This window comes from Triticum urartu, chromosome 4 (genome assembly GCF_003073215.2).
Source record: "Triticum urartu cultivar G1812 chromosome 4, Tu2.1, whole genome shotgun sequence".
Taxonomy (NCBI): domain Eukaryota; kingdom Viridiplantae; phylum Streptophyta; class Magnoliopsida; order Poales; family Poaceae; genus Triticum; species Triticum urartu.
The window spans coordinates 19,900,662-19,911,139 of NC_053025.1; the positions used below are offsets into that span (position 1 = coordinate 19,900,662).

Sequence of the window (10,478 nt, forward strand, 5' to 3'; positions counted from 1 at the left end):
ACACTTTTTAGTGGAAAGTAAAGCTCCTGAAAAAAAATCCCTTACAAAAATAAGCTCATATCACGGAAAATGCCTAGATGTTCCTATTTTTAGCGAAAAGCCAGAGCCACTACCAAAAAGTATATACTTTTATAACAACAAAAAGTGCATACGACGGGACATTATTATTCTATATGACACCACGTCTAACCGATACCATACCACGTGGGCAGTGTGAATCTCGAAGTATAATGAGTCGTTTCTTTCCTTCTCGCTTTAGAGAACGAGGACCTCGTCCTCGTCCTCGAATGTGCAACTACCAGATAAACTTTTTGTTAGGGATGACCAGATAAACTTAGGGTGAAGCATACTAACTGGTATCAGCTCAACTGACAAAAGCACATGACAGTAGCTGTTTTGACATCTGAAAACAGCGAAACCAGAGCGGAGACAGGACACACAAGCACCGATGGTGCGCAATAAGAATCATGTCACAGCCAATATTTGATCTTCAGCAAAATTGTGACACCTACTCCCTCCGTTCCGAATTACTTGCCTCAGGTATGGATGTATCTAGATGTATTTTAGTTCTAGATATATCCATTTCTGCGACGAATAATTTGGAACGGAGGGAGTAGTAGTAGTTTGGAAGTGTAGTATGGGTTATGACCTCACCAACCCTACAGTTCTCACTCAAAAGTCAAAATGAAACACAGAGAGCAATTCGCTAAGCCAAACGTGGATAGGTCAGTTAATGAGCAGATTACCAAATGGACAAGAAGCATTATGATCACACCTGGAGATCTTTCTCAACTTGATGCAGCTTTTCCTCCTTGTCCAGCTGAAAAAATGCTGACAGGGTTTACCCATTCCAACAGCAGGTTCAAACACACTAGCTCGTCATACTCTATGCTTGGGCAGGCTTGTCACATGACACGCCTTCTGTGGTATATTTACATCCTCCAAAGTCCAAACCGTTCCAATTGGTCAGACAAATCAATGCATAGCAGTGGAGCCCAGAAAAGATGTGCTAGCAGGCAAATACGACACCGAGAATGCTGAGTCCCGTTTTCTCTGCTGTTCATCTGAAACCGATTCACGTCAAATCAAATCATATGAAGTACAGCAGAAAAGTCTACACTCCAGGTTATCAAGACCATGCAAAGCGATAATGCTCCAGGAGCAGGGTGAAGCATAGCATGGTGATAATACTGCTCAAAATCGTTGGCCAGCTAAATCAGCCAGATTTTCCAAGTATACTCCTCAGTGAGTGCAATCACGAACCTGCTATAGAATTTGCAGAGCAGATGTACATCAAGACAACCAACATAAAGGGAGCGAAACTCAAATTCCTCAAGATCATTCTCCGGAAGTAGCTCCATCTTGCTACCTTTATCTGTATGATGAGCTGAATAAACGATCTATTTTGTCTAAGGCTGTCCACACTGGTAATCTACTGATGAAACAAAGTCAAGAGACGATTCCCACATTAGTAAATCCAAGATCTCGTTGATTTCCATTGACAGTGGATGCTTTGCTTCCCAAGAAAAGAAGGCGTGATATTGACCTCTTACTTGAACCCAGCTACACCCTCCATCTTTCTTGAGTGTGGTCCCTTTCATCAGTACCCTTATCCTGGCAGCATCTTTCCACCTTCCACATGATGCATACATATTCGAGAGTAGCACATAACCTGCTGTATTATCCTTCTCCAACTCATGAAGCCGCTTTGCAGCCCTCTCAGCAATCTCCTCATTCCTGTAAGTATTGCAAGCGCTCAGAAGGGCAGCCCATGAATTTGCTTCTGATTTACTTGGGGTTTTCATCAGAAGAGCTTCTGCCTCTGCCAAACGACCAGCTCGAGCTAGGACATCAACCATACAAGTATAGTGCTTCTCTTTAGGTGAAATACCCCATGCCTGCATTTTTTCAAAATAATGCATGGCCTGCTCCACCAAACCACCGTGGGAACAAGCAAATAGAAGAGCTAAAAATGTATGCTCGTTTGGCTTCATTCCAGTTGCCATCATATCCTCAAATAAAATAATAGATTCCTCCGCAAAACCATTTTCAGCAAGTCCTTGAATCATGGCAGTCCAAGTGACATCATTTCTTTCAGGCATTTGATAAAACATCCTCTTGGAGCTCTGTAAATCCCCCGACTTGGCATACATGTCACTAAGTGCAGTACCAATAAAAATGCTTTCCTCGATTCCTAGCTTGATGGTCTTAGCATGAGCCATCTTGCCCGTCACTAACGAGCACAAGTTTGCACAAGCAAGAAGAACACTCGAGAATGTAATTTCCCCTGGAACCTGACCCGAAGCCAACATTGCATTGAAAGATTTTAGCGCGTCAACAAATTGTCGATTTTGCGCGTAACCAGAGATAATTGTATTCCATGAAGCTAAATTCCTTGCAGGCATCTTCTTGAAGAGATACATAGCTTCTACCATTTTCCCGTTGTAGCTATAACCTGAAACGAGAGAGTTCCAGCACACTATGTTCTTTTGTGGGAGGGTGTCAAAAATCGTTTGCGCATCTCTACACTTGTTGCATTTGCAGTACATGTCAATCAGAGAGCTGGATACAAACACATTGGTGCTAGAGCCCATCTTTAGGCTACGGGCATGGATCCTCGCTCCTCCTCGCAAGTCCTCGAGACTAGCACAAGCACTGAGCACACTAGAGAAGCATGAAATGTTTGGCCTACAACCATCAGCCAGCATTTGACTGTATAGCTTCACCGCTTCTGCCGCATTCCCTCTCTGCTCATGCCTAGCAATCAAAGTACCCCAGGAGACCTCATTCCTCTCAGGCATTGCATCAAGAACCCGTCGAGCTCCGTCAAGATCACCCGACTCAGAGTACACATCAAGCAGTGCAGTCCACGAGACCACATCCTTCACATCCATCTCATCAAACACCTTACGGGCTGCATCTGCATCCCCCATTCTCAGATGCAGCGTGATCAAAGAATTTTGTACCTCGATGCTGCTCTCGAAGAAGTTTGATTTAATCGCCAATCCCACGATGGACATGGCTAGACCAAATTCACCTGCACCAACGCATGCCTTGATCATGCACACAAAGGTGATACCATTAGGCCTCACCCTGCAGCTGACCATTTTACGAAAGACGGCAAGAGCATTGTGGTGGAGCTCATTGCGCACAAAACCAGAAATCGTTGCCGTGAAGAAGGCCACGGAGCCGGACGGGCACTGCTCATAAAGCTCGACGGCCTCTGCCACACGCCCGCGCTTCATCAACGCATCCACCATGGTGGTGTACGACACGACGCTCCTCTCGGGCATTCCGTCGAACAGCCTGCGAGCGGAGGCGATGTCCCCGGCCTTGACGTGCTCGGACACCATGAAGTCGTACGTGAAGGAGCAGGCGGCGTCCGCGGCAACGCAGTCCCCGAAGGCACGGTCGCGCTCCGCGGCGCGAGCGAAGGCGGCGTATGTGGTGAGGAGGTGCGACGCCACGGAGAGGTCGGCGGCGACGCCGGAGCGCACGGTGTGCGCGTGCAGCGAGAGGGCGAGCGGCAGGCGGTCGGAGGAGGACGAGGAGGAGGCGGGCGCGGCATGGCTGGTGGCGGTGGCGCGGCAGAGGCGGAGGAGGGTGGCGCAGGTCTCGGCGTAGGACTTGAATGCCTTGGGCGTGGGGGCGAGCGGCGGGCCGTTGGCCAGGCGGAGCTTGAAGGATTTCAGCGGGAGGGTTAGAGGGACCTGCGCCTTCTCCAGCTTCGGCCTGGAACTGGAAGCCAGCTGTGCCGTCGCCGCCGCCGGCGGTGGCCGCCGCGGCCGCTTCGTGCGAACCGCCGCTCTCATTCTCCTCCCATGCTTCGAACTAGGAAGGAAATCGTTTCGGTTGTTAATGGCGAGCCCACACGCTCATTGACACAGACTACGCCATGTCACCGTATCATGTGGATCTTTTTTTGGATTTTCAGTTTTTAAAATGTTTTATCTCTTAAATGGAAAAATCCGATTGAAGATCCGTTTTCATCATTAAATCCCTCGCGACGAGATCTTCGAAACTAAATCTCATATTAATATATTTCGACGAAATTTTTTTTGATTAAAAATTGTCATGTCTATTGCACATGAATTGTAATGATGTTTACACTAAAGTTGTCATGATATGTTTCAGCTATTTTCTTCTGCATTTAAAAGTAAATTTTGACATATTATAAAATGGGGAATTAAGAAACTAGACTTGCCATGCATTATAAACTAAAATTGCCATGATACATGCACTTAAAATTGCCATGGTTCATACAAAAAAATATTTTCATGGTCAAAGTACTGGAATTGTCATCATCAAAAAACTAAAATTGCCATGATCTACAAATTAAAATTGCCGCATGGCAACTTTAGTTTAAGCACCATGACAACTACAGTGTAAATATCATGGGAATTTTTTGACAAAAAATCGTCAAAACATATCAACATGGGGTCTAGTTTTGAAGATCTCGTCGAGACAGATTTAATGGTGATAACGGATTTTTAATTCGCTTTTTTATTAGGAGATAAAACATTTTTAAGCCGAAAACTAAAAAGATTTGTGCTGATGTCATCTGTTCATACGTGGCAAAATGAATGATGATAGAGACGTGCGGGTGATGTGCAAACGCCCACACGTGTGGGCTTTAGTTTTTTCGGAAAAAAAAAACCCTGGAATCCCTAAAAAAATACCATGGAACCACCTGGAAAAAATGAACCATAGAAGTTAGCGCATTCATCCCCACCTAAATGCATCACTCAATGAGCCAAACTAGGTTTTTTTTTTTTGAGCATATGAGCCAAACTAGTTGGAGAGAATTACATGAGGTGTGCTACAGCGCGACGAGAGGTTCAAGGCTGGGTCCCTATATCTATGAGTCCAAAGAGTAAAGTCAGAAACTCATCGCAAAAGGAAAAGTCAGAAAAAATATTATTAATCAGTACAGGGCTGGATGCGCCGAAAAAGCTTCACGTTTCGAATCCCAAATTTTCCATAAGATTGTTTGACATTTCGAATCCCAAATTTTCCATAAGATTGAAAGGGTCATAGAGGCCCAACGGAGTGAGCGCCTCACACCAAGTGTAAGGAGGGAACCGAGAATGCGAGTTGTCACCAAACTTATGAGGCAGGCAGTGGAGGAAGATATGAGCGGCATCTTCAACCAAGTTTGCACATCGAAGACAGTACCTAGACTTGTGAGCGAAATCAGACTTGTGAGCGAAATCGCATTTGGGAGCACGAAATCCACTCTCACACATTCACCTATATATCAGAAAGAAGTGATGACATGTACAATGCTGATCTTTTTCCAAGGTAGTGAGGCACACTCCAATGAAGAAGGAAAAAATGAGGAAGCAGCCGAGAAGCATGATTCTGTATTTTGATGTAGCGATTTTGTGAGGAATAAATTCTACATATCAGTAGTGCAACCTGCAGAACCATTTTCTATCTATCCCTGGAAATAATACTACAAACAAGGTTACATTTTCTCCATCCCGTAGGTATCTTCAGCACCGCTGGCCACCTTTTTCCTCCTCTCGGATATCATATCGGTGTATGCCTGACAAAGCCATAGGGTTAGTTCTAACTTAGTTCTGCGCCTGAAATTTGTAATTGCGTAGTAGAAAATAATAATACTGTGGACTGATGTCCAGAATACTTTCCGATCAAAGAATTCTACATGAAAGAAGAAAATGTCTGACGTTAGCACTTACCACAATCAGTTTGCTGGTAATTGTACTCCATCCGTCCGATAATGTAAGACGTTTTTGCAAGCTACATTGCTTGCACAAACGTCTTACATTATGGGACGGAGGGAGTAGTTTGAAAGTTTTCTTTTGTGTTGTTATTTGTAAATCTCTTTCTTTTTGTGTTGTTTAATAGTAATAACATAGTTTATGCGTCAAAACAGACAGGACTATCTAGCAGATTATCAGTTATAACTTATAACAACATTAGTTTATATGTAAGAGTCATGTTAATGTCAAATAATAGGTTATTACCATCTTCCAGAATTAGCAGTCTGGAAAAATTTCCATAATTCTGAAAGAAAGTAAATTTAAGAGCGCAACACACTAGAACCTTTTAGGAAACCAAACCTCTGAACAATAATTTCAATAAAAAGAAATAACATAAAGAAAGGGTTAGAAAAATGGTGCAGAAACCTTAGGATAGGAGTAAAGAAATATGTACCACCATGCACATATTACAAAAGAAACTCCTCCGGTAATCACAGCAGAGTGGATGAGCACCCAACTACACGCAACTGCAACGGTTCCTGTTAGTAATATTGTCCAAGGCTGACACCTACAATAGAAAAAATTCAGAGGTCAATATTGGTGAAAAAAGATATGGTTGTAGTCACTAGTAAGAGGTTGAGACCATAAATGTTCAAAAAGGACGACAAAACAAGAACTGGTTGAAATATAATATCTGCCTTCTTAACTATCTTATATAATTCCTCAAAAATAAATTATAGTATATACCGCCTAGCTCCATTGCCACATAGCATTAACTGTTATAAAAAAAGAAATCGGAAAGGAGGGATCGTCCCGGGCCTCTGACTCGGGTGATGCACGCAGCCTTATTTATTGCAAAAAAATGTTACAGGTCAGAAAAAAGAAGTAAAAACCAGGCTGACAAACTGCAGCAAGCACTACATGTTACAACCTTTATATGCTGATGAAACTTGAAAACGAGTTACTTGTTTACCAGGTAGTAAGAGAAGTGAGGCTGAATCGGTAGCATCAAGCATAGATATTTTAAGGCTACGTTACGCATTGTGGTGAACCGTGAAAACCCCGCTTGGTTAAACCGCATATAGATGGTTTGCAATGAGTTTAGAATTATGCTTGGCTAGTAAAATACTACAAAAGAGATCTATCGACTCTTGTGATACTGCCAAATAATACTACAAAAGAGATCTATCGACTCTTTTTTGAAAGGTACTGTAAGAGTTAGTTAGATTCTAATTTGATTTGACAAGCATGAATCCTATTTTTGCACCACTTCTGCACATCATCTTACTAAAATAAGTTCAGTGCAGCCAGGTTTAATACAGTTCAGACACCGCAAACTCAGCCTAAATTGGCACACATCACTCAAGAGAACTCATAACTTGTTTACAGCGAACAGACAAATAGAATTTTGGCAGCAGTCAGATCATTAAAGGTAAAAGCGTAGTTCGTTCCAGATTCTGGCGACCATTTAAGCTTTGCAACAGTACTGCCGTACTATAATCTGGTCACAATACACAAGAACAATACTAACAAAAAACTAGAGGTATCCGCCTGAATAAATACAGGTAGCAACAAATCGAACTTTTGCGCCACAGCCTTCTTAAATTTCAGTTTCTTCTAAAGGGAAAGAAAGGAGGAAGGAGCTATCTGAAGCCATACCAAGCAGGCTTGGTGTCCCAGACGGAGTCATACTCGAGCGACAGGTAGTTGAGGTACCCGTCCATGTCGTCCACCACGCCGTCCTCCCGGAAGAACTCCGCCCCGCCGTTCTTGCCCCCCTTCTCCCCGCTGCCACGCGCCACGCCGGCGAGCCGCCGCCGGCCCCCGCCCGCGGCGAGCTGGGGCCGCGGCCAGGGAGAAGCGGAGGGGCGCAGGGGAAGCGCGGCCGCGGGTCTGGGCGGGCGCGGCGAGGAGGCCAGGCCGCGGCCCGAGCAGGACGGCGGCGTGGACGGGAGCAGGCAGAGCGCGCCCATTTCTTGGCTTCCGCTCACGTTTCGCTTCCAGCTTCTCCGGCTATCGTTTCGCTTCCTTCGCAATTAAAAAAAACGGATGATTTGCCCCACTTTACAAAGGGTTAGATGATTTGCCTCAGGATTGTCTCAATGACCAGTGGCCCCGGCCCCACACGGCAGCCTCTCCAGGGGGGGCAAATTATCTAAGTGGGAAGTAAAGTGGGGCTGTACGGTGCGGCTGCGTCCAGCTTCTCCGGCTACCGTTTCGCTTCTTTCGCAATAAAAAAAATGATTTTTGAGGTGGGCTTCGCAGATCTAAACTTACAAGTGCTTGTTTGTACGGCCCCATTTCAAGCCTGGGACGGCCCAATAACCTTTCAGAAAATACAAGGGATCCTGATTTTTCTTTCTTTCTTTTTGCCCTTGTTTTGTTTGTGATAGGTCATGCCTCATTTGAAATTTTCTGATTTCACCTTGTAGTTGTTACACTGTGTCATATTTGGTCCCATGGTTTCAAATTCGCTTCTTCCACCAAGGAAGTCTTCCCTTGCATCAAATCTAGGATCATTGCTCTTGTCCAAATCCCTAACCCCAGATGTCAAATATGTGACGCAAGAGAGATGAATATGATATAAATTTGGTATAAGGCGGGTTGGGGAGTTCGTCAAATAGAGATTGAGGCACACACACCGAGCCCAACTTGGTCGGCCATCGGCAGGCATTCAAGCGAGTGCCCGTAACGGCTCACAACACTTTTTGAAACTCAAAAGAAAGTGACTTTTGTACATTTTTTTAATTCTTCCGAACAATTTATTGAATTTCAGACTTTTTGGAATTTTCAACACTTTTTGTGCCATTTTTTAAATTGTGAACAATTTTTTTACATTTCAAATATTTTTTGAAAAAACTAACATTTTTTAAATTATAGTTGTTTTTTGGAAAAGTGTGAACATCTTTTGAAAATTTCAAACACTTTAGGAGAAAGGTGATTTTTATAATAAAAATAATCTTTGAATTTTCTGATAATAAAAATGAAAACCCGAAAAGAAAACCAAAAAACCAGTAAATGAAACAACAAAAGAAAGAAAATCGGTTCGAGAAAGAGAAACTTATAGAAGGTTCCTAAAACCCATAGAAAATCGTACAGCAAAAACCAAAATCCTTACGCTGTGCTAGCTACATGGGCCTACCCACCCAGAGCGCTCCTAGTGTGTCGGTGCAAAGGGCGCCTACTTGACACGAAATGTGTCAATTGGGATTAGTTGGTGTGAATAATGTGTGTGTTCGTGCTAGCGGTGTGATTGCAGCGTCGTTCTTCTGAGTTAATTTTCTCCGTCCAAACCGTATCAAAAGAGACTTTCGACCCGCTTTAGCGGTTGTTGGTAGTTTCGTCTAGCTGGTTCGTGGACATCTCTGTCTCCTGCTATAGTTTCATTAATGAAATATAGGAGGGTAAACCCTCTTTTGAGAAGAAAAAAAACGTATCAAAAAAGACTTTCGACCCGCTTAATTCATATACTCCATGTGTTTCAAAATGTAAGCATTTTTAGAGATTCCAATATAAACTACATACGGAGCAGGCGGGATGAATCTACATTTCAAAATGTGTGTATGTACATCTGTATGTAGTCTGTTTTAAAATCTCTAAAAGGGCTTATATGTAGAAACGGAGGCAGGGAGTATAAAGCAAAAGAGCAATGCTACACGTACAGATAATTACGGGCAAAGCTTAATCGTAGGTTGAGTTGGCTTAACAGAATTGGATAGAAGGAGAGTGAGGCGGGACCACCCCGGGTAGAAATGGGGAGGGGGGAGGGGCGAAGAGATTTAAGGGAAGGTCCCCGTAAATGCCTGTAAGAAGCCGTATGTTTAGGATTATTGAAAGCAAAATGCCCGAATCGACACAGCCCGCCCAAACCATGACTGTTTGTAATAGATAATAGATGGTGCAGCCGTGTGTAGATAGGATCGGACTGGGCAAGTATACTTAAAGTAGGAGTAATAATCAGCATGCACGCACGCACGCACGTCGCTGGACGCCGTAGTGATCAGCTGTCCAGTCAGCGCCCATCCCGACTTGGGAGGAGGGAGTGGTGATCTACAACGCCGCTTATCCGGATGCGCAGTCGAAGCTCTATCCATCCGGACGCGGCAACCCTCGCCGCCTCGCGGACCACAACTCCGTTCAGGCCTCGGGACCAGTGGACGCGCCGCATGCTGCTGCATGCATGCCCCGAGCGAAATCCCCGACAGTCTATCAGCTTTGCGATAAGAAGGCTCCGTCCGGCCGCCACGTACGTCTCCACTCCAGCAGCGAGCGGGCCGGAGAGAAGGGGACACGTCAAAAAAGAGAAACACGAGCGAGCGAGCGAGCGCAGAGGGGAATGTGACCGATCGATCGCTTCGGATAGCGACGACAGCGCGGCATGGCAATGGCAATGGGAGGAGCAGCCCGACAGTAGAGCGTGATCCGGCCGCCGGTACAACGTAGCAACAACTTGTTCTGGAAATGTACCGATCCATCCGCGTCAGCGCCCACGCATCGGCGGCACCAGTCCAATCCACCGTCCATTTACCAACTCGCTCCAGTCCTTTTTACACCGTACATAGGAATATTTTTTTTCTAAACTCAAACTTCGTGAAGTTTAACCGTGTTTATATGGGGGGAAAATCTGAGCATCAACAATACGAATGTTATATAATATATGAAAATTAAATCCATGATGCATCTAATGACATCGGTATTGTATTGTCAACGTTGGTATTTTCTTTCTGTAAAGTTGATTAAACTTTACAAAGT

The 10,478-nt window shown here is 44.4% G+C and overlaps 2 protein-coding genes across 2 annotated transcripts; both read right to left on the reverse strand.

Moving 5' to 3' along the window:
* Positions 1–433: 433 nt before the first annotated feature.
* Positions 434–3,873, reverse strand: LOC125550334 (pentatricopeptide repeat-containing protein At2g13600-like). Its single transcript, XM_048713305.1, has one exon. The coding sequence runs from the start codon at positions 3,810–3,812 to the stop codon at positions 1,410–1,412; it is 2,403 nt and encodes an 800-aa protein (XP_048569262.1). The 5' UTR covers positions 3,813–3,873; the 3' UTR covers positions 434–1,409.
* Positions 3,874–5,276: 1,403 nt separating this feature from the next.
* Positions 5,277–7,771, reverse strand: LOC125550337. Its single transcript, XM_048713310.1, has 3 exons — positions 7,386–7,771; positions 6,153–6,294; positions 5,277–5,548 (listed from the first exon to the last, which is right to left on the reverse strand). The coding sequence occupies exons 1-3, from the start codon at positions 7,697–7,699 to the stop codon at positions 5,468–5,470; spliced, it is 537 nt and encodes a 178-aa protein (XP_048569267.1). The 5' UTR covers positions 7,700–7,771; the 3' UTR covers positions 5,277–5,467.
* Between the last annotated feature and the right edge of the window lie 2,707 nt (positions 7,772–10,478).